A 22833-nucleotide genomic window follows, 5' to 3' on the forward strand; every position below is an offset into this window, starting at 1 on the left:
TTGAAGTAACGGGTATCGGCGAAGATGTGCGCATCGTATCCCAAACGTGGAGCGCCGACTTTCCAATGTCGCACATCGCGTATCGTTGGCCGTAAACCGCATTGCATCTTGAGTCGTAGAGGTCGATGTCGGTGTCAATCTGCGAACCAAGAACACAAAGAAGATCACATGGTTAGCCAGCTCCGCCCGGACAGTATGTGAGCAACCAGGGACTGGGAACCCCACTCGTGTGACCGCAGAACGGCACCGGGTACAATGTGGGAAGGCGCGTGCGACGCCCGGGAGGCGCAGAGTCTGCCACTGGGAAGGCAGCGCGCCAACGGTGGGAAGCTCTGTCCGACGGAGGGGTAAATGCGCCCACGCCACCTTCCTGCCCCCTTGCGTCACGCCGAACGTGGGCGCAGTCGGACGTCGGCGATGGACCGAGTCAAGGGCGGGTCGCACGCGGCTACACGAGCAGCGTGGACCGCGCCCGCTCCCTTCGCAGCAAGGAGGGAACGTAGGCACAAACGGGCACTCACCATTAGTACGAGCCAGTAGCGTATGGACGATGCATCACCGCGACCGCGCAGACCGTACAGATGCACGGTCCTCATCAGATGTCCGCTGTCGGGACTGCTCCCCTTCCCCATCTACACGTCCGCCCCTATCTTGCTGCGAGAAGGGTATCAAGGGTGGTGCTTGTGAGGCGAATGATGGTGGTCGGTCAGAGTAGCCGCTCCGCTCCGATTGTGCGTCCGAATTCGCTCGTGAGCGTGGAGGGTGTTGGTCCGTCGCGTACACTCCTCTCGATCCGGAACCATTCGGATGGAGGGGTACCGGGGACATGCTCACCGGTGCCGACGTGGTTGGTACTGGCGAGTAACCAGCGAGGATCGCGGGTATAGGGGAGGAGATCGCGGCCGGAAATGATGGTGGTGCGAAGTAGTCGTCCATACCGTCCTCGGGTAATGGCGGAGGTGTGGGAGGTGGCCGGTCAGCATACGACGTGTCCTCTCCAGGTGCTGGTGTCCGCGGGGGTGCCCATGGTACGGGGGAGGTGGAGGAGAGCAGCGCTATCGTCGCATCTGGTGGACTGTACGGCGGTGGCGGCGCTGGAACAACGGTCCCAGGGAAGTAGCGCGGCACGAACGGGGCTGGGCCCTGCATGGGCGGACTATCCTCGGAGCCATCAGTGTGGAAGGACTCGCTGTCGAACTCGGGGTCTGAACGATTTTGAGAGCGTCGGTAGCGTCGGTCCCGACGCTCAGCGCGTAATCGCCGCCGGTAGATGCTGATGGCCAGGGAGAGGGCGAGGACGGCTAGGAGACCGACGCTGCCACCAACCGCGCCAGCGAAGGTCGCGATGTTGTGCGTTTTCGACTGAGTTGAAGACCTGGAGGACATGATGGAGGCGGGAGGAAGTCAAAGCGACACCGACGTGGTGGAGGGCGGATATCAGGAGAGAAGGGGGGACGAGTGCGAGTGGAGGTATACATAACGCAGGAGCGAATCAAGAATCAGTGAGATTTCCCGGTGGTCCAGCGAATAGGATAATTCGGTACGTGAGTGAATGGCAGCTTCCCGAAATACAAGCGGGAATTATACGCACAACTTGGTAGTCCCGGGACCAACGCTTGGCGCTGAGCTCCCAGTACCTGAACTCGTTTTCTGCGATCCAGGGGCACTGCTTGAGCTCGAAACAGATGTTGAATTCGACCCGCTCCCCGCTTCAGCGAGGCTACCCTGAGTGTAGACGACGTAATCCAAGAGCAGAACAGAATCCGGGCCGACCTGCACCGTCAACGAATGGGGCGCTTCCGTTAATCCGGTCTGCCCGAACACCAGCTGTGAAGGGAGGAATCCGGCTGCAGAATCCGTTCCGGTATGTTGGTATGTCCCAGCGGGGTGCGAGTCTACCATGAATGTGAGATTCATGAACGTCGGCGTCGAATTCGCCTTAGCGGCTCCGAGCGGGATTAGAGCGTAGACGTAGACAGCAGACCCTAGTCCAATCATCATGAGCGGACTCCCAGCAACCAATCCGAGGTCAAAGCGCCTCTTCGCACAACCCGTGACCAACAAGTGTGCTCGACTTACCGGTGAAATTGAACTGGGCAGAGACCAGCTGGTCTTTGAACCCGGCGTCATCGCTGTCAAAGTTCGGGATGAAGAAAGGATTGGCGGTAGGGGTGGTAGTACTGCTTGAGCTTGAACTCTCGTCCCCATCCTCGTCGCTACCACTCCCGCTATCGTCATCATCATTGTCCTTCCCTTTGCCGTGACCTTTCGACCTGACCGCTGAGCTATCGGGAACATCGTCCGAATCCACGGTAGGGATGATATGTGTTCCGTCGTGCCACGTTCCTTTGAATGCAATGGAGGTATTGGGGGCCAGACAGGTGGAACAAGGGACGGTTGACGCGTGCCAAGAGGACGCAGGAGAATAGACTAGGGAAGATGATGTGTCGTCGACAGTGATGTTGACAGGGTCTGCGAGTGTGACTGCCAAAGGAAGCAGAAAGGGGAGGATTGGCGGAGAAATGAGCAGCGACATCCATGCTAGACGGGATACAGGACGTCTTGATTTGTCGCGGAGTTTCCCTGCATGTCAACATACTGACGCCGCTTGAGTATCGTCGAAAGTGACGTACCTCATATCAACCCGTTAAATAAGAATAAGCACTACGCTCTGCGAGCAAGCGACCCAGCCTCTCAATGCTTCACCGTATAACACTCTGCGACGAGACAGTCGCCAAGGAAGTAGAGGATTTGGCACGGCCGTCAGGGCGGTGTCGGCCAAGCAGGGGGAGGATTGAGGGAGACAAAAATTGGGCCGTCTCAGGTAGGTGGGAGGCTTAAAGGGACGGGAGGGCCCCAATCACCAGAACGGGCCACCGCGAGAGAATCTGTGCACCACCGACAACCCGAGGCGTGCACCTAGGTGTGCGCCGACTGCTCTTTCGGAGCCATTAGTGTATATTCTATCCCATCTGCGCCGGGAAAACATACCCTTTGGGATGCCGGTATGGCAATCCTTTAGACACCAGGAGGGCCATGGGAATCTTCGGCGTCTCCGTGCGCACAGTGCCGAGGGAATCTGCCCTACATGGGAGCTCTAGGCAGGAGTGTATTGAATAGGGACGACGAAAAGGCTCCCTCATTCGTTGGATACGCCACCATTCCGCAGCGTGCCCTCCACTAGAAGGCAGGGTGTGTGTTCGATACTGGCTGTGGGGGGGTTACTCCGGATGGCCTATATACCCTCAGCGTGCTGAGGTGAGCCTTATATCCCACATAATGGCCTGCAGTGAGGATCTCAGCAACTCTATCACTGCGATGGTGTCGTGGCACATACCACTTACCGGCATACCATCAGCATCCGTCATGAACATCGCGCTGCGGCATCGGCTTTGCTGCGACGAGCCGGGGATGTAGAAGAGCCTGATAGAACAAAAAGCTTCTTACACCACGTGCAAATCCATCTATGTCTGTTTTCTGCCAGAACCCAGCTGCGGGCGTCTCCCACAAGGTCCCAGGCTCTAGGGCTGACAACAAACTCACATACGAACACTGTCCATGGCGGCGCACCCATCGTGTACACGATGTCACCCCGGAGCATGCACACGCCGCCGTTGGGACTTGCATGTACACACTCTGGGGAGTCGTACCATAAGGAATGTCACTCACCTGCGGAGCGGTAGGTTCAATGCGCACCAGCCCACATAGGGACACGTCTGTGCACACGATACGGGGAATCATGCGTGTTTCCCGATGAATGCCGTGAAGTGGTCAGCCCTGGTAGCCCGCCCGCTGGATTGGGTCCAAGGCACGCTACACAGCCCAGTGCGTCGGGTGCGCCCCGCTTTGTCTTTCTTCCCACTCGACGTCCGATTTCCCATCATGGGACAACGTCGGCGGATGGCGGGGATGGACCATTGGCCGTCCACTGGTGCATGAACACATATCAGCGCATCTATATACATATGACGATGCGGAACCACGCCTCGTTCCCAGTTCGTAACACATACCGGCCACACTCAACACCCTTCTCCCGCCGGCTACACACCGTCCTCCTCCTCCGGAACAGCGTGGTACTCACCCACAACCCCGGGCCCATGCGACGTGCCCTCGTCATCCTCCTCTTCAACCTCGAGGTACCCATGCTCGTGTTCGCTGTCGTTCGCGCCCTCGACATCCAGGGGCGCACCGAGATTGTCGAATGCAGACGCAGCGAAACGGAGCTCCGTCATCCGCGTTGACTCCGAGGCTGGATTCCAGCTGACCGTCGGAAGCGTGTGTGAGGGATCTATCGGGACCGTACGTAGGTTGAGGATGAAACGCGACATGAGGATGGATTGAATACTGTTATAAGTTGGAGCGCGTGTGTCTAAGTAAGCGGAAGGCAAGGATAAGGATAAGTCGGAACAACTGACGTGACGGATATCAAGCCCAGCGCGATAGCCCGCTGGCGGACGGGATGAGCTTATGTAACACATTCTGCCAGTCGGGTTGCACACCTTCAGTTCTATGTAGATTATGATCGCATTCAAGGTAATGCTTGTTCTAAACACGTTGTCGTCGATAGGTGAAGCGGCCCAAAGGACAATCAATCATGCTGCTCACAGAAAATAAGTCGTCCCTGGTGGTCTATGCGTCAGTAGAGTGAAATGAAACTACGACGAAGAAGATAGATGGCGAACCATCACGAAGTAGATAATAGCCTAGCGATCTTCGCATGTTCACTTTCCTGCTGGCGAGCACCAGCCCTGCAGTACGATACCACGTGATGACCACGACGATGACGCTGCCAATAAAACTGGCAATCGAGACCGCAATCATGACTGGAGTGTTGCACCGATCAGTACTCTCCGCAGTTCATCGCTCGAAGGGCATCAAATACCTCTACAGACAGAGCTTGTCAGCCGCAATGAGCATACGAAGACGCGTATCCACTGACCTTTTCCACACCGGTTTGTCCAGTCTGTCAGGTTCGTATGATGCCTCTGCGCAGCCCCAGAATGGTAGACCAGTCGGGCGGATCGCTACATATTTACCCTGCACCAGGATGACCTGTGAATGTACGTCATTCATCCGAGTCTGTCAAAGAGAAGGAGCGGTGCAGGCTCACAATGTTGGGAGGTATGTCAACGCATCCCAGTAGGATCAGAAGGATGGTCCAGAACCACCTGTAGTTATTGATGGTGTGTGTGCGCAACGCCATGAAAACTACGAGGGTACAATCAGCAATGAGGAAGATAATCTTTGCATTGGCACGAACCTGTGTTCACAATGATCATGGCCAATGGCGTTACGATTTGGAGTACTCCCGGGAGACGACAGCTTCAGCGGTATTCAGTGACCATATACTGGTAGCCAGTGATCTGGAGGTATTGGCTTACATCTACGAAGGCAAGTTCCGTTAGCTGGATTGTATGATACTCAGTGAGGCGGGCTGAGTCGTAGGTAGGGCTAACACGCCAGTAATACCTACCGAATCTGTTTCCCAAGTGATGAAGCCCCACAATAATAATGACAATCCAAACAGTAGAAGAAGGTAGCGGTTCAGTAAGAACAGAATCGTGGGGATAGACCATGGTCTGGCCCATATTACGCGGCGTTCGTCCTCCAAGGTGAGCAAATGTTCGTAGACAATAAGCCCTGGGAAACGACGAAGCTTGATTCAGCGTGCACTGCTTGTATAGTACAGCGAGGACACATACCTATGCAAGCCACCTCTACATAGTATCCTTGGGGCATGCTACGGACAATGGATAATAAGTGAACGTCCCAGCAGGTCGAGCAAAATACTCACAAGGCTGCATCAAGCATTTCCCCTACCGTAACCGGAGAGATAAACTGAGTGTCCGACATGACAGGCTCGACGATGTGCCACTGCTCCCAGAACTAATCTTTGTGGGGGGTAGACCTCAGGCCTCAGAAGTCGTACCGGCGCCCATTGTCTTATGACGGGCGAAGCAAATGCAAATAGTCTTTCCAAGCCGTGCCCTGATCTCATCGCAAACATGTTCTCGGCATAGCATGGAGCGAGGCAGGTACAATCCAGCCGAGCGCGATGCAATGCATATGGCCGGGTGCGTTGCAGATCCGTGTCCATATCGAGTGTAGGGAGAACGCCACTTGGTCGTAATAGAAGTGGCGAAAAACACGTACTGTACAGCCTAATGATACATGCTGTCATGCGACAGGGTCCCATCAGACCGTCAATGCCCGTGGCTCGAGCATACTTGACGGCGGCGTCGGCGACTCAAAGAGGACGGACCTTCGTCGATATGCAGCTCACTGCTCTGGCTTATGCCTCCCCGTCCCTCTTCTTCCTCAGCTCCTCCAACAGGCCCTTGACTCCCTCCAGATCTCCGACGGCTGCCTTGCCATTGTGCCAGTCCACGACGATGGGCCACTTGAGCGCGTTGGGGTTCTGAGACGCGAGCTTGACCACGCCATCCGCACTCGTCGGACGAGTATCCACCGTAGGATGTGCGGAGAGCAAAACGTCCGGAGAGGGCGTTTGTTGTGCTCCGCTCGGACCAGTCGGCGATTTGGAGGGCAAATAAGATAGAATAGTCCGCAGCTGGTCCGCGGTTGGCGGTGTGTTCTCGATGACCTCAAGGTCGAACTTTAGAGGGGGCGCTGACGGCTTCGTGGGCGGGTATGGCCCGGAGGCAGCAGAGCGAAGCAAGTTCAATGCACTCTTGGATGCGGGCGAAGAAGGATTGTGGCTAGACAAGATCCGTTTGAGCTCATTGCGACTCGGAGCAGAGCGTCGAGATCGCGACATACAATATGGAGATTTCGGGCTGAGACGCGTTATGACCTCGGCCTTGGCAGCAAATGGAGGCGCAACACTCACAATAGATCGTGTAAATGCCTTGAACATGCTGAGCTCGGTATGCGCAGACAAATGGGGGAGAGAACAGTGTAGAGGTGGTGGTGGTCAGTGGAAGCGTTCGGGTTCGGTAAGCGCCAATGACCTCATGCTCACCCGCTGCGACAAGTTGCCCGACACATTGAACGGCAGCTGATGACAGTCATATAACGATATCCAAAACATCCGCGAGGTACAGGATGACAGAGTACCACTAAGCTCTGAGGGTCAGAAGGATACGAATCAAACATCGTCGTCGCCCTCTCCATCGCCATCTCCCAACTCAAGCTTCCTCTTCCTCCCGGGCATCTCAGCACCGCCGCCGTAGCTTACACCCGCTTTCTCCCGGAGCTTGTCGACATCGACGTCGCCTTCTTCTGCCCATTCGAGTACCAGATGACGACCGAGGAAGTGGGTATGCCTGAGCGTAGCATAAGCACGTTCCGCCTCGTGTCGTGTCGTAAACTCGAGGAATGCAAATCCACGAGTGCGATGGTCGAACTTGCGAGGCAGCCGGACAGACTTGAGCTGCGCATGCGAACTGCGAACCATACGTGTCAGCAGAAAGAAAAGGATGGCAATGGAAGAGATCATGCACGTACCCGAAGAGTTCGCGGATATCTTTCTTCGTCGCCTCGAACGGCACGTTCTTGACGATCATCTTCGTTGTCCGCGCCTTGACCTTCTCCTTGTCCTGCGCACTCTCTCCCTCTTCGGCACCACGCCCAGCCCACTTCACGACGAGTTTGTGCCCATCGAGCACCATCCCGTCCATGCTCTTCATACCGCGACGCGCCCCGTCCGGTGTGCGGAAACCGACGAATCCGTAACCCATGCTGAGACGCGCCCCAGGACGCGCAGGGTCGGGCTTGGTCTGTATCCGCGCGAACGCGAACTCGGGTAGGTGCCGCACGACCTGCGTAAGCTTCTCCGGGGTGGTGCTGAAGGAGAGGTTCTTGACGAAGAGCGTTGTTCCCGCGCTGAGCGGCGGTTCGTCCGTTCCGCCTGCTACGCTGTCGGGCACGACGACTAGCGCGGCAGCAGTAGCAGTGACTGGCTCAGAGGTTGCGGCGGGCGCGTCCGTGATGGGTTCGTCGGTGATGAACATACCCTCGGGACCCTTCTCGAGATAGATGATGGAGTTCCCTAGTCGGCGATACGCGACGGCGCGGAACGCCTTGCGACCCTCGTCGGGGTTGACGAATTCCACCACAGCGAGGGTCCCTGCAGGAGGGACGAGCACACGACGGAGTTCGCCGTGAGCCTCAAATAGGGCGCGTACATCGTCAGCGGAGGTACCGTATGGAATATTCTTGACGAGAATAATGCGGTCGGAGCGTGGTGGTCTGCGAGGTCCAGACGTGTCGAGAGCGGAGAGGTCGACGCCATGCTGCTCAAGGAACGTCTTCGTCTCTTGAATGACATGCGTCTCCGCGAGGGCCAACTTAACAGCAGCATTGTCAGACTCCGGGTTGAGGATGTCTGCTTTTGAAACGTTCATGCGATCGGCGATTGACGAGACGACCGCATCGCTCTATACGCGAGGGCATAGTCAGAACTACGACGTACCAATAAAAATATATTCATCGCGACTAGACGTACATTCATGTACAACATGGCCCAATTGAATTCCTTCCCCGCGGCTGCCTTCCGCTTCACCTCCCTATCCTGCTTCAGCGACCGCTTCTTCCCCTCAGCATCTACCTCCTCAACTCTGCCCTTCCGATCGACAGCAGGAAGGATGTGCAAAAGCCGTCCTTGGAACGACGTCTTATCTAAAGCATCGTACGCCGCAAACGCCGCTTCTGGCTTCACGAACGAGACGTATGCCAGGCCTTTCGGCTGTTTGGTGTTAGGGTCGACCACAAGATGGACCTGAGAGGATGACTGGTCAGCATCAGCCTGAACGATGCAAAGCAAGACGGGAGGGGATGGCAAGATCAGAATAAATTCTACTATCAATGGTTCCCAAAGGATCAGCACCCCCGCGAACGAGTCTGATGTCCCTATTCAAGTTTATCATCACGAAGACGATACCCCTCCCGATCTATATGCGCGAAAACTTGAACGGCAAACTCACCTGAGATATGTCTCCGTGTGGTTGAAAGAGCTCTCGTAGCTCGTCCTCGGTACATGAAAAGGCGAGATTGCGGACGAATAGCCGGGCGGTTTGCAATATGGTCGCTTTCGTCGGATCGGGCGGCTCCGATGCATCCTGGAACAGGGTTCAGTCGTGAGCGAGCAGCTGATCATCGAATTCACGCACCTTGACATCCTCTTCCTCATCTTCTTCCATGGCCTCGTCTTCCGACTGCTCGAAGACCTTCTCGTCCCCGGCGGCATCCAGCTGGGTCGTTGTATGATGTCGCAGCCAATCCATATCGGAGACAGAGGTCTCGTGTTCTTGCTGAGGAGTGGACTCGCCTTCTTCTACAGCGTCGACATTGTCTCCGCCCTTCTTCGACTTCTTGCTCTTCTTGTGGCTTACCGCAATTGGGGTAGAGGCAACGAGCGCGGGGTCGTCATCCTTCCACGAAGGACCCTTCTTGGAACTCGGTTGCATTACCTGCAAGAACTGGTCTTCCAGCTCATTGCCCCCACCTTTCTTCGAGCCGGAAGGCTTCGACTTCTTCGTCGTCTTACTAGAGGCATGGGACGTCCCATCGACCTCGTCAGGAGATGGGCCTAACCTGGGCCGCTTGTTGGGGCGCGGAGCAGGAGCATCCTTCGCACCCTAGAGCGATCCTATCATGTTAGCACTGCGTAGACACGCATATAGTCACCAAAACTTACGTCGATGACGTCCACGGTGATTCTCGAAGAGTCAACGAATGACCTGTTGAACCACTTCTTCGCGCGTTCAGCCTCTTGAGAAGACTTGTACCCGATGAAGCCGAATCGCCGTGACGTCCCGTCTGGCTTCAGCACGAGCTTGACATCGGTGAGCGTCCCTCCGGGACCGTCCGAAGACTCGAAGTGCTTGCGCAACCTCTCCTGCGTGAGGTATGCAGGAAGGTTCTTCACGATCAAGCGCGACATAGGGTTGACCGCTGGTGTTTGAAAGTGTATTCGGAGGGGGAGATGAGGAGGTCGAAGTTAGAGGTGAAGAGGCAGAAAAATTGGCGGGATATACTCTGCGCTCGAGCGCCTATCAGCGGAGCGTGAATCGTGCTGGCGTCTATCTGCTGGACTTGGGGCTGCATAGTACCGTTTGCTCTCTGCTCGCGTTGTGTTCTCTGTTTCATCTTGTCGTACTCTGCGCAAAGCAAACACGTATCAGTTACAAAATGTCCAATATCTCGACTGAGAAGCAGGAGCGCAACCCCAGAGGCATCCCGAAAGCCCCTTTCATCGTCCGTCCTGAAGCAACCCACTCGTACATGCAGAAGTTGACGCGTCGTCCTCCAGGCCGAAGTCGCGGAATTCTTGGGACCTGATCCAAACCCTGAAAATGCATTGAAGGAATTCCAGGCCGCGCTAGCGTACGTCGTGCGCCTTTAATCATCCTGCAGATCTACAACTTGAATCATCCATAGGAAGTATCGTTACATGGATCAAAACTTGGCGCAGCGTAGGAGGGGACTGGAAGAGAAGATACCCGATATCAAGAAGACGTTGTCTATGGTGGAGTTCCTCCAGGAACGACGAGTGAGTACGCTATGCCCTATTTCTGGCGCGTGTCCTCATACCCTTTGGTCGTAGGAAGGAAAGTCTCCCGCAAATGACGAGGACGACCTTGACGACGATCTGGATGATGATTCCAACGTTGGCAAGCCACTCACCACTACCTTCGAGCTGAATGACACGCTGTATGCCGAGGCGGAGTTGGAGGACACAGACACGGTCTACCTATGGCTTGGAGTACGTCTCGATCGTTCCAGTTGTCTAATGGTACACTGATGGTACCTCTAGGCAAATGTTATGTTGGCGTATAAGCTGCCCGCAGCGATCTCATTATTGCGATCAAAACTCGAGGCTGCACAAACCAGCCTCGCGAGCGTCATTGAAGACCTTGAGTTCCTCAGGGAGCAAATCACCGTCATGGAAGTGAACACCGCCCGAGTGTACAATTGGGATGTCAAGCGGCGAAGGGAGCTGCGAGAGAAAGAGGCACAAGAGGGTAAGACCGAAGCCGCGAAGGTCGGCTAGCTGGAACGTCCCCTGAGAGTCCCACTATAGCAGCATGTACCTTACTGTATCATACATCACTTGTCCACACAGCTTACGGCTTGGACTGATATACGCATTCTGCCGGAACGCAGACCTGCAAGAGAACCGTAGTCTTCAACCGCACGAGCGAGTCAATCAAGATGCGGGTCCGCCAACAGACGGTCATGTGACCCTCGACGCGTGCATAATTGTCGCGACGCGGCCGATCCTCTTTTGTTCTCCAACCACCATCATACCCCTGCCCCCCATGCTTGCGGAGGAGAGCGACCACACTGAATGTCTACGCTTGCGACCCGAATGGTTCTCTGAGAATCAGGAAGGCCAGCCCCGTTTGTCCTGCGCGAAAATCCTCGCCCTTCTCCGCGATCGAACGGGCTTTGATGCGGCGGCAGCCAAGGGCAAAGCCACCTCCAAAACAAAGCCCAAGAAGCAAGTCAAGGCCCTGGCTGCTTCAAACAAGAGAAGCCACGACTCAGACTCAGAAGGCGGCGCGCGGAAACGTGCCAAGGTATCTCTCGATGATGCCATCTCTATCTCAGACACAGATGAAAAGAGACTGTTCCACGCTTATCAACGCGTCTTTCGCATCCGCTATACGACTGCGACCGCGGACCATGCATCCTCCTCCGTCAGCGACGAAGATGCGGAGGCGATGGGCTGGGTTCAACACGAGAACGCCTTACGGGAGTGGCTCACCGCCTACGCTACCACCGTCGAGGAGTCGCACGTGGTGGACTTAGGACTAGTCTCAGTGGGCGACTTCTCCTGGCCTCCCGTATACGTGTACGATAGGACAGACCGTACCCAAGTCCTTACCAAGTTGCCGAGTCTGCGCCATGGTTTCCCCTTCCAAGACTATGACATCAGCCAACGCGGCAGGCCGTTGCGCGACCCCTTGCAGGCCTTCCAAATCTTAGCAAATGCGGGTCGCGCTCGGATTGGCGTGCATCTTTACCTCGTGTTGTCTACGGCACAGTCTTCAGACGAAATGCCATTCTCCCTCCACATACAAGTCGACTGCTCTGTCGTCTGCCCGAAGATCTTCGAGCCTATCGTGGCTGTCTCCAAGGCGCCGTCAGAGAACACCCGAGTTGCTGAGGTGCAGGAAGCTCAGCGCCGTCTCTTCACACATCTATTCCCCCCACAGTCTCCTGTACCGCCATCCTTCCATGGTCACACCGACATCCCATTCCTCTTCTCTATCCTTCAACCCGCTCCAGCACTTCCTTCTCCAGAGGCATATGATGCTGTTCAGCCTGAGTCGCTCCTACCGACTTTGCTCCCTTTCCAGCGTCGGACCGTAGCCTGGATGATGGATCGCGAAGGGAGAACTGTGACGGCTAACGGCGATATCATCCCTGTATCTAGCATTGATGTCGCTTCCAGGCCGCTGCCACTGTTTTGGGATGCGTTTCCAATCTCTTCTGAGGAGACCTGGTACGTCAACCGTCTACGGGGAATCGTCTCGCAAAAGCGTCCCACAGGACGAGACGACGATTGGGACGAGGATTCCCCGGGTGGAATCGTTGCCGAGGAACCTGGATTGGGGAAGACGTTGGAGTGTATTTCAACCATCATGATGAACCCCGCGCCTGACCGCTCCCCAGTAAACAAGAGATGGGACACCGAGGCACAGATAGACGTGAGGGAAATTAAGGTGCGTGTCCTGTACTTATTCCATGGCTTTTCGCTCATCTTCTCGCAAGACCACTCTTATCGTGACTCCGCCATCGCTGGCGCCGCAGTGGCAGGACGAACTGAAGACTCATGCACCCAGTCTGAAAGTTCTCAAATACGACGGATGGCAGAAGGTCCCTGTTCCTATATCTGAGCGGGACGTCGCAATCGAACGCGAGAAACAGCAGCAGCAGAAGCAGAAGGCGCAGTCAAAGAGCAAGGCTAAGACGCCTGCGCGAGCATCGAAAGGTAAGAGTCGGAAGAAAGCTGCGGACAGCGACGACGATATGGATGTCGACGACGAAATCGAGTCTTCCACGCCAGTTGGCGATGATGGAGAGGCAAAGATCCTCGACTGGTGTTCTTACGTGAACCAGTATGACGTCTGCATCACGACGTACAACACCCTACAGCAAGACTTAGGCGTCGCGCGACCTCCACCAACGCGCCCGCGGAGAGCGTTCGTCAAGTACAGCACGGTGCACCGGTCGCGCAGCCCACTTGTCATGTGCGAATGGTATCGCGTCATCATGGACGAGGTGCAGATGGTTGGAGGGGGAAAGACAGAGTGCGTGCTTGTACTCTTATCTTCGTCTCGCGTAGGCTGATGTACATGTATCAAAAGGGAGATGGTGTCGCTCATCCCGCGACTGTCCTCGTTTGCTGTATCGGGTACTCCCGCACGCTCTCAAGTCTCCGATCTCATCCACGTGCTGAAGTGCGTCCTCTAAGTTTGAAATACAATGACCTCGGTCGCTGACTCTGTCATCCAATAGGTTCCTGCGTGTTAGCGCTGTCATTGACGTTCCCCGCGCATGGCTCCGTCTCCAACTTCCCGGTTATGTGCACGAGTTTACGGAGCTCTTCCGACGCTACGCTGTCAGGTGCGTCCATTTTCCTCGCACGACGTCTCCACACCAACCGTGAAGTCGTCTCCAGAACTATGAAAGCGGCTGTCAAGGACGAGCTGACCATACCCCCTCAAACCCGATACCTCGTACCGATCGAGCTGGGTCGTGTCGAGCGTCATGTTCGTGTTCCAAATATCTGGTTCCGAGCTCTTGGATATTCATATTAGCTCGAAGGTGTATGATCAAACGCTGGATGCTGCCTTGCTTGACCTTGGCCTGGATGCGCGCGGAGTTGCGGCCACAGAGAACTGGGAAGCCGACGTCGCCAAGCTCCGATTCTGGCTTCGCCGATTGCGCGGTCTCTGCACGCATCCTCAAGTTGGTCAACTCGCTGTAAACGCCGTCGATAAGCTGCATAAGCCTGGTGTCCTTAAGAGCATGGCGGAAGTACTGGAGGTACGTCCCCTCTCTTTAGGAAGGCCGTGCGACGGCTGAAGCTACTTGTGCCGCAGGCAATGAGAGAGCAGAACTGGAGGAACTACATGGATGACCGGAAGAGCAGAGTCGCGAACATGTCGGCCCTGGCGCAGCTCATCCAGCGAGAGAATGGCAACCGCAATCGCTACCGTCAAGCGCTCGATCTGCTCGTCGAGGCTGAGCAAGAAGCCGACAAGCTTGTTACGGACGTCAAGGAGGCTCTAGCCGAACATATCAAGGAAGGTGAACGACTCAAGGCCGAGTTCAGGGCGTCGCGTCGTCAAGGTTCGCCTGCTGCACGGAGCGATAGGAGCAAGGAGCAGTCGACGGACAAGGGCAAGGGTCGCGCAAGAGACGAGAGCGAGGCCGAGGACAATCTCGACCTCGAGGAAGATGAGGAGGGAATCCCGAGGAACCCGGCGGGAGATGCGCACAGAGCCAAGGGGACATCTTTGCACCAGCGGCTGCGCGAGTCTCGGATCGTCCTCCACAAAATTAAATTCTTGCAGGGAGACGTGTACCACGTCCTTGGAAAGTCGTACGAAGACTCGGAGAACGAGGCGTATGCGGCGGCTGAAGATCTCCGCAAGCAGCTCCTGAAGGGTAAATACCATGATAACGATGAGCCTGCGAATATGATTTGAACTCATTTGGTCATAGGTACCGAGGAAGCTGCTGAGAAAGCGATGACCTACCTGGATGACGACCCCGTTGTGAAGGCCTTGAAGGAGGAGGACCTTTATGTTAAGGCCCCGTACCTTGGCAAGGGCGGCATTAAGTCACATCATCTCGTACGGCGTCCTCTCAGTGTATCCGATGCTACTCCTAACCACTGCCTTATGTAGATGGAAGAAGGTGATGAACTCATCGAGGGACTGCTCAATCAACAATCGACACTTCTGTGGGAGTGGCGGCAGAAGCTCATCGCGCTCTTGACACAGCCGCTTGGTAGCAATGACGAGGGTGCAGATGGGCAGGAGTACGCACGAAACCTTGACGCACAGGGTGAGGCCGAGGCGTACCTTCAGGCTTACGCTGCTCTGCTCGCCGACCGGCGAGAGACGCTGACTGCCGAGCGGACGCTCTTGGCTGCTCACGACGTCAGGGAGGTGAAGGCGCGTAAGATGAACGCTGCCCAGAGGAAGCGTGCGATTATGCGGGGTGAACTCGAGCCCGACGACGAGCCGATCGTGTTGGACAAGCTTGACGATCAAGAGTTACGTCCCGAGCACCAGGTCATGGCCAAAGACCTGCACGACGCGCGCAAGGCGCTCCTCGAGGAGTTTGACCCGGGGCGTGCGGTCAAGAGTGTCATGGTCGATCTGAACAACGTCGCAGTCTCCATCCAGAAGAAGGACGATCCGGAGAAGATTCTTGCACAAGGAGCTGTCGCCAAGCTCAGGTCACTCATTGCTGGGCAAGGTGAATGAGTCTACGTGTGCGCCGTTGTCGAACTGGATACTGACATCCATCACCAGGCAAATTGATTGAACGTCTGCAGAACGACTTGGCTCACCTTCGAAAGGCGTTCAACGAGCGTATTGCGTATGTTTCTTGTTGTTCCATGTCGGCGCCTGTGCTGACGAGCCTACTTCAGTTACTTCCGACAGCTTCAGGAAATCTCGGACACTGTTGCAGAGGCTGAGTGGGAAGGATCTTTGGCCAGCGCTACACATGACCTCCGTCAACAACAAACCGACCTGGAGACAAAGATCAACGCGGCGCGAGCCCGGCAACGTTACATGGACAACTTGAGCAAGTCGCACGAAGAAGGTACCTTGGACGAGGATGACAAGACTTGCATCCTGTGCAAGTGCGATTTCCTCCGAGGCTACATCACCCATTGGTACGTGTCAAACTTTCTATAATTCTTGCTGTGTATGCTTAACTCTACACATCCACTACTGCAGTGCACATGTCTACTGCGAGGTAAGTTTCATCTGGGCACCGCACCAGTCCACCCAGCTGCTGACCCTGCGTACAGGACTGCATGAAGGCGTGGATCACGCGTCCCGAGGGCAAATCATGCCCCGTGTGTCGTGTGCCGCTCAACCCCGACCAGATGCAACGGTTCACAGTCGATAACACGCCGGGTGAGCAAGCGAAACCTCCGCCGAAGATACTCGGGAACAACGAGGTTATGCCGACCTCGCGACGCGAGATCCAGTACAACACCATCAATCCCGACATATTGCAAGACATCCAGGCTATGGAGTGCCACGGCAGCTACGGAAGCAAGATTGAGACGCTGGTGCGGCATCTACTGTATCTTGAGGTTACAGACTCCGGTTCGAAGAGTATCGTGTTCTCGGCATGGGCCGACTCCCTGTTCAGTAAGTTGCTGCGTCTCGAACATGATTCTCAATATTGACGTCGGCTTGCAAACTAGTCATTCAACATGCGTTGAAAGCGAATGGTGAGCGTATCATGGTGTCTCGACTTTGCTTCCGGTGTATTGACATGGGTCTTAGGCATCTCTTGTTTGCGGATCGACCAGAACACTGGCCGACAGAATGCGGCGAAGAAGTTCAGGACCGACCCGACAATCAGCGTGCTTCTGTTGCATGGCGAGCGCGAGAATGCCGGATTGAATGTCACCTGCGCATCGAGAGTGTTCCTCCTGGAGAGTGTCGTACATCATGCGTTTGAAGTGCAGGGTGGGTATTCTGGTAGCTTCCTTCTGCTACATCCCAGCTCATGTGTTGCATGTAGCTATCGCGCGAATTGATCGCATGGGTCAGACTCGCCCGACTGAAGGTGCGCGTTCCGGCCTGGATCTGCATGCTTTTCGGATGTTGACTTCTATGGCTAGTGTATTGCTACTATGCAGAAGACTCCGTCGAGCGCAACATCCTTGACCTCGCGGCGAAGCAAGGGCTCTCGTTGTATACTCGCGAGAACGCTTCAGGCCACCTGAACGTCACCCCCTTCGCGGCCGATTCGGACAAGAAGCAAGTTGATGCCCCGACCAAGAAGGTCCAGAAGGGAGACTTTGTGTACAAGTAAGTGATGATCAATGGTGTCGCCTGATCGCAAGCACTAACACACTCTCTCGACAGGACTGACGACCTGCTAGCCATCTTCTTCCCACATATGTTCGAAGACATAGAGTATCTGTTGCCTCCAAAGGACACTGGGACTCGGGCATCCGACACTGATCGTATCGCGGCCCCTCAGCAGAGCCAGGGGCGGGCTGGAAGAGGTGTACAGGAGGAGAACGCTGTCGCTGGACCTTCACGTTTACGTTGATATTCATCCACACTCTCCATTTTCTCTTGGGTTGAGTTCCTTGGGCCGCGTTCACTACATCGTACTAGACGATCTAGATGATAGACGCAATATGGGCATCCGATGAACTTGTATTGTTCATTATTAGAAGGACAGGGACATGTAGAACGGAGTGAAGTGAATCGACTAGTCACTGATCATGATGTTCAAACTCGGAATCCATGAAGGGGCGGGAAATTGTCTTGCCTGGCTCGCTGGAAAATCGGGAGCGCCTAAGACTGATTGCGTTTGTTAGGATCCAAAGGTGTTGCACAACATGAACAAATACAGGACTCACCTGCCACACGTGGCTCTTCATAGATTCTCAGATATTCCCAAAATATTTGCAGGGGGTCTCCGTTACTTTTCGGCGAGAGGAATGCAGGTTTTGCGGGCCGCGGCGGAAGCAAACGATGGTGGAGATGTAATGATGGTAATGTGCCAAATTTGGTATTACCCTCTCGGGTAGTGGGCGCCACGACGGCCGTCGCTCGACGCGGCAGCGGTTCTCTTCTTCGTCGTTCTCGCCCCTCTCCTCGCCGTTCTCGACAGCGACGGACGTTAGGTCCATCGACTGCTCAGCTTTCCCTCATCATGGCCTCCTTCCTCCATAAGGTGTTTCCGCGGAAGAAGGACAAGGATGCGACCAACAAACGCAACTCCGCTTCTTCACTTCTCGAGGGCAAGTTCGAAGCCGTCTCGCCGACAGTGTCGCCATCTGCCGCGCAGTTCGCAGAGTCAGCCCAGCAGTTGAAGGAGCGAGGACGGGAGAAAGAGAAGGAGAAAGAGGGTGGGTTCTCGTTGTTCAGACCCAGGTCGCGGCCCATGTCCCCACCCCCTGACACGCGTAAAACCGTGTCTAACGCACCCCACCTCACCCTCAACCTGCCTGTTCCGAAGGAGGAGCGTAGCCGCGCACTTGGCGTCGTGTTCGAAGCCGATCCAAACGACACGAGCACGCTACCCGAGAACGTGATCGGTGAGCGGCGACTGAACCCTCTCGAGGCTCTGCTGCTCGTGAAGGCGTGTTCGACAGCAATGATCGACCATGGTGGTGAGTTCATACGTAAAATGTTGTCTTCTCTCGCGTGCTCATGGTATTATGAAGGCCTTGAGACCCTCGGTGTCATGCACCCCTTCTGGTATTCTGCTTCTCCCGAGGTGCAGCGTAAACTCATTTCGCTATTCATACTCTCATTGGCTTCCAAAAGCCCCATCACCACACTCTCTCCTTCTCCCACCTCTGTCATATCTGACTTCAACATCGAGTTGGAGTACACCCGCTCCCCTCATGACATCGCTGCGGTCCTCCGCTGGGCGCTTCGTCACCTCCGCCTGGAAGGTGAATCGTTCGGCCGTACCACTGATCAATGGAAATGGTACCAAACGTTCGTGGAAGCAGAGCGCGCCTCTTCATACCCTCCCAGCGCCTTCACCGACTCCTTGGTTCCCCAGCTCCCTCCCTCACACCAGCAACTGCTCGTCGCGACCCTCGAGATCGTCTCCTCTCTGGCGTCACGCTCTGAACACAACGGTATCTCTGGAAGCAAGCTTTCCAAGTTCTTTGGATTGTGGTTGTTGACGACTAGGCGTGCGGAAGATGGAGCAGACTGGTCATCGTTCTATTCTCGCTGGGAACGTGCAGGTCGAGTGCTCGAGCATCTATTCTTGGCCTACATACGGTATGTGCCTATTCTCATCAAGGAGAGGCCAATACTCATCTGTCCCACTAGTGATGAGATGGCCCGCAAGAAGATGCCGTTGCGACTTGCAGAGCTTGTCAAGGGATACCCTTACCACAATCGGAGTCCATCCACTGATACCGCCGCTACTGTGGACGATGAGTTGCTCCCGCGGCCACGCTTCTCCACTCGCCAGTACAGCGCGCTCTTTGTGCGGGTGGATACAGAGCTCCCTGACGCCAAGGCAGCGAAGTCAAAACCGCATCCGCTTCGCATAATCTCTGAGGCGTTCAAGTCCGAACTCGAGCTTACCAACGCTCAGTATCAGGCCGTGTGGGAAGCTATCCAGAAAGCTGCCCTGACCTCCGATGAGCCCGAACCGATCCTCATGAGCGTCGACGGTTTCCCTTCGCTGTCTCGCGTCTTCGCTGATGAGACGACGCGCTTGCTCTCGTTCGTTCCAGCTGAGACCGGCGCGAGTTCAGCCCCTACGGTGCCTACCATTCGTGTGCCTCGTCCTCCGCGTAGACGAACGAGTTCGTTAAACTCGCCAACTCAACCCCAGACGAATGGTGACAGCAAGGCCTCGACAAACGGGACTGTAAGCCGCAACGTTACGTCGCCGACGTCACCCACATCTCCGTCTTCTCCGAAGGACTGGATGGACTTCTCCACCAGTGGCTTTGGTGAAAGTACTTTGGGCAAGGACTTCGCGAAGACGCTACTGGACAAGGACGTTGAAGTCACCACACCACCGGCTGTCGAACGCAAGACGAGCAGGCGACGCAAGCCCTCACCTCGTCGATCTTCCGTAGATAACCCCGACCCAGGATCAGCGACACGTGCTGCTGAGCTCCCTGGCCCCAAGTCCTCCAAGTCCAAGTCCACTATTGTCAGCCTGATCAAGCTCGACGAAGCCTTCGTTGACTTCTGGAGCGACGCGCTCACGGATCCCATCTCATCTGACTGGCCGAACTTCGTTGTCGCTCAGCTGAAACCCATCCCTGGTGCTGAGATCGATGGCAAGCCTGTTGGATGGCTCGTCCTTGAGCAACGTTTCCTCCCGCCACCTCCGCCACCTGCGACTTCCGAGGAATCCACGGTCTCCCCGTCAACCACTCGCCGCCCATCCTCTCCAAAGCCTTCCATCCGTTCCGAGCTATCGCAGCGCCGCGTCTCTACCACGCTGTCCGCGATGAAGAAGCGGTTCACGTTCGCGTCGTCGAGCCAGACAATTACAGGCGTTACTGCGAAGGCGGACAACAAGACCGTTGCACGCAAGCCCGTCAAGGGCGTCAGGATCGGCGAGATGGGCGAGATCCTGCCAGAGGTCGAGGAGAAGCCTGAGGAGAAGAAGGGGGCACCAGAGAAGACCGAGGAGGAAGCCGCACCAACCCCGGTTCCCAAGTCGGTAGAGGAGCCTACCCCTGCGGCGACTCAGCCCACCGAATCTCAGAAGGCTCCTGTAACCGAGCCGGTTCAGGAGGCCACTGTGCCACCCCCTGCTGCAGCTAGCTCCGACTTGCCATCCCCGATTGACGTGACGTCCCCGCTCACGCCCACCGCTGACGATTTCCCTGCCGTCCCTGTCGTCGGCGGTCTTCTGGCTGCTGCTCCGACTACCTCTCCTGACGCAATCGAGCCCATCCACACCGAAGATGCTATCCTCGAGGAGACGCCCGTCGTCGCTGTGCCCGAGGAGCCTGCCGTCCCCGTAGACATGGCCGCTGCGGCTCCCGAAGAGAAGGCCCTTCCGCCCGCACCGGAGCATGTCGTTCTCACTGGCGAGACCCCCGGTCCGCAGGTCGCGTTGAGCACGAGTGAGCCTGCTGCACTCGCAGAGCTCTCCAAGAAGGTCGACGAGATTGTGCAGGAGGCGGCGTCTCCCGAGCCTGACGCTTCTGAGCCTGTCTCTGAAGTATCACCGGCTGACACCCGCACGACAGAGGTCATCCAGGAGCCGGTGCATTTCGATGACGATACTCCTACTGATGTCGTCGAGGCACCTGTGCAGGAGCCCGAGGCTGCACCTGTTGAACCTGAAGCATCCGCGGCTTTCGAGGAACCTGAGCCTAAGGCTCCCGCCCCCGCTGCTGAGGAAGTACTTGTCCCCGTCGAAGAAGCCCCCGCTGCTGCAGATGAAGCACCTGTTGTCAAGGAAGTCCCAGCTCCTGCGCCCAGCGAAGTCGCCGCTCCCGCTCCCGCCGAGCCCGAGCCTGCTCCTGTTGCTGCCGCAGAGCCGGAAGCTGCCACGCCTGAAGCCGAGTCGACTGTCGAGGAGGCGCCTGTGGCTGAGGAAGTCAGCGAACCCGTGCCAGCTGTCGAAGCCGCGCCCATAGTCGAGGAGGAGGATGTCGCTCCTGCGTCTGCGCCTGCTGTCGAGGAGACACCTGCGCCGGAACCTGAGCTTGTCGTTGAGGCGCCCGTTCCCGAGCCTGAGCCAGCAGTTGACGAGACCCCTGCACCCGCATCGGAGCCTGTCGTCGAGGAGGCTCATGCCCCCGAGCCCGAACCCATTGTGGAGGAAGCGCCTGCTCCCGAACCGGAACCCGTTGTCGAAGAAACCCCTGCGCTCGAACCTGAACTTGCAGCGGCCGTCGAAGAGACTCCGGCGCCAGCACCCGAGACCGAGGAGACTCCAGCTGAGCCGGAAGTATCTGTCCCTGAGGAGACCCTAGCAGGTACGTAGCACTACCCTGGTACGATACATACGGTATTGACTGTTGTCGACATGTTGCAGTTGAAGAGGCGGCTCCTGTACCTGAGGTGGTCGAACCCGAAGCTCCCGTTGAAGAGGCACCCGCACCTGCAGAGCCCTATTTCGAGGAGCCCGCTGCACCTGTTGAAGAGGCGAAGGAGGAGGTCGCAGAGCCGGAGCCGACACCTGTCCCTGCTTCCGACGAGCCTACTGTTGAGGAACCCGCCGTTGAGGAGTCCGCCCCAGCGCCTGTTGAGGAGCCTGCTCCAGTCGTCGCTGAAGCTGAGGTCGTTGCCCCGGATGTTGCTGGGGAGCCCGCGCAAGAGGAGTCGCATGGTACGTAAATGACATGACTCCCTATCTGAAACATGCAACTCAACGTTACCTGTGATCTACTACTAGTCGAGAGCGGTGCTCCTGCCGAAGTCCCTGCTAAGGAAGCAACTCCTGCGCCTGCTGCGGAGGAACCTGCCGCTCCTGCAGAAGCACCTGAAGAGCCAGTTGCTCCTGTTTCTGAGTTGGAGAAGCACGCAGAAGGACCGGCAGCTGAGGAGAAGCACGAGAATGGTGCTGCACAAGCTGAGGAAAAGCCTATCGCCGCCGAAGGTACGTCCTCTGTTGTAACGTGCGTGTATGCCTTGTCTCACACCTTCCATCGCAGAGAGTCAGTAGGCGTTTTCCATATACCTAGTGGCGTCGCCGCCGCCGTACGAGTGAAAGCATAGACCCGTCTCGCGGATCGCTTTGCCCATCGGAAGATACCCTTCGCTCTTGTTACCGTCATCTACGACCGTCCTGACCCCAACTCTCCCTCACCTTCCCTTACCCTATGCTATCCTGCTGCTGTCTTTGTGCGAAGGCTCCTGTGCCTTCCGCTTACCCCGTGCTGATGATCTATAGTTGTCCTGTGAGTAATGGTTGGCTCTATGTCCCGGATCCATGTAGTGCGTTTGCCTCATTGCTAGCCCTTAATACGTTCTGTGCTGCTATGGTTGATATATACATCACGTTCGTTCGTATGTTGTGCGGTTGCCGCCGAGTTCGGATGCTTGGGAATGTGGCGCTGCTAGTGCGTTGACAGGTGGTGTAGTGCACTGGAACATGTCCGCGCGGGCTTGTTCAGCCGTTTATTTCGACTGACTCAAC

The 22833-nt window shown here is 56.3% G+C and overlaps 8 protein-coding genes across 8 annotated transcripts; 3 read left to right on the top strand and 5 right to left on the bottom strand.

Moving 5' to 3' along the window:
• Positions 1-329: 329 nt before the first annotated feature.
• Positions 330-2749, bottom strand: L226DRAFT_354197 (uncharacterized protein). Its single transcript, XM_067674170.1, has 4 exons — positions 2634-2749; positions 2080-2561; positions 1592-1985; positions 330-1375 (listed from the first exon to the last, which is right to left on the bottom strand). The coding sequence occupies exons 1-4, from the start codon at positions 2636-2638 to the stop codon at positions 556-558; spliced, it is 1701 nt and encodes a 566-aa protein (XP_067537470.1). The 5' UTR covers positions 2639-2749; the 3' UTR covers positions 330-555.
• Positions 2750-2860: 111 nt separating this feature from the next.
• L226DRAFT_569137 (uncharacterized protein) lies at positions 2861-4328 on the bottom strand (the record flags this gene model as incomplete). The annotated part of the gene is made up of 3 exons (XM_067684259.1): positions 2861-2939; positions 2992-3097; positions 4049-4328. The coding sequence occupies 3 exons, from the start codon at positions 4326-4328 to the stop codon at positions 2861-2863; spliced, it is 465 nt and encodes a 154-aa protein (XP_067537471.1).
• Positions 4329-4629: 301 nt separating this feature from the next.
• L226DRAFT_459825 (uncharacterized protein) lies at positions 4630-5638 on the bottom strand (the record flags this gene model as incomplete). The annotated part of the gene is made up of 3 exons (XM_067675548.1): positions 4630-4848; positions 5111-5242; positions 5474-5638. Coding segments are annotated over 3 exons (516 nt in total), but the record flags the coding sequence as incomplete, so codon positions are not given.
• A 431-nt stretch (positions 5639-6069) lies between these two features.
• L226DRAFT_483122 (uncharacterized protein) lies at positions 6070-6952 on the bottom strand. Its single transcript, XM_067676994.1, has 3 exons — positions 6851-6952; positions 6781-6797; positions 6070-6719 (listed from the first exon to the last, which is right to left on the bottom strand). The coding sequence occupies exons 1-3, from the start codon at positions 6875-6877 to the stop codon at positions 6293-6295; spliced, it is 471 nt and encodes a 156-aa protein (XP_067537473.1). The 5' UTR covers positions 6878-6952; the 3' UTR covers positions 6070-6292.
• Positions 6953-7010: 58 nt separating this feature from the next.
• On the bottom strand, positions 7011-9952 carry L226DRAFT_504818 (RNA-binding domain-containing protein). Its single transcript, XM_067678003.1, has 6 exons — positions 9659-9952; positions 9132-9599; positions 8946-9080; positions 8468-8740; positions 7468-8399; positions 7011-7406 (listed from the first exon to the last, which is right to left on the bottom strand). The coding sequence occupies exons 1-6, from the start codon at positions 9902-9904 to the stop codon at positions 7109-7111; spliced, it is 2352 nt and encodes a 783-aa protein (XP_067537474.1). The 5' UTR covers positions 9905-9952; the 3' UTR covers positions 7011-7108.
• A 144-nt stretch (positions 9953-10096) lies between these two features.
• Positions 10097-11132, top strand: L226DRAFT_504820 (Prefoldin subunit 3). The gene is made up of 5 exons (XM_067678004.1): positions 10097-10218; positions 10274-10347; positions 10402-10513; positions 10568-10726; positions 10778-11132. Exons 1-5 carry the CDS (start codon positions 10153-10155, stop codon positions 11012-11014), a joined length of 648 nt encoding a protein of 215 aa, XP_067537475.1. The 5' UTR covers positions 10097-10152; the 3' UTR covers positions 11015-11132.
• Positions 11133-11687: 555 nt separating this feature from the next.
• On the top strand, positions 11688-17289 carry L226DRAFT_459082 (uncharacterized protein; the record flags this gene model as incomplete). Its single annotated transcript, XM_067675490.1, has 18 exons — positions 11688-12692; positions 12742-13280; positions 13338-13430; positions 13489-13596; positions 13652-13742; positions 13798-14019; positions 14076-14643; positions 14701-14831; positions 14886-15462; positions 15519-15585; positions 15638-15886; positions 15951-15969; positions 16025-16373; positions 16430-16456; positions 16512-16697; positions 16753-16797; positions 16853-17042; positions 17100-17289. The coding sequence occupies 18 exons, from the start codon at positions 11688-11690 to the stop codon at positions 17287-17289; spliced, it is 4656 nt and encodes a 1551-aa protein (XP_067537476.1).
• Positions 17290-17812: 523 nt separating this feature from the next.
• L226DRAFT_504826 (uncharacterized protein) lies at positions 17813-22717 on the top strand. Its single transcript, XM_067678005.1, has 6 exons — positions 17813-18361; positions 18416-18989; positions 19041-21670; positions 21730-22023; positions 22090-22293; positions 22349-22717. The coding sequence occupies exons 1-6, from the start codon at positions 17902-17904 to the stop codon at positions 22357-22359; spliced, it is 4173 nt and encodes a 1390-aa protein (XP_067537477.1). The 5' UTR covers positions 17813-17901; the 3' UTR covers positions 22360-22717.
• The last annotated feature ends 116 nt before the right edge of the window (positions 22718-22833 follow it).

Source organism: Lentinus tigrinus (genome assembly GCF_003813185.1).
Source record: "Lentinus tigrinus ALCF2SS1-7 unplaced genomic scaffold L226scaffold_7, whole genome shotgun sequence".
NCBI lineage: Eukaryota > Fungi > Basidiomycota > Agaricomycetes > Polyporales > Polyporaceae > Lentinus > Lentinus tigrinus.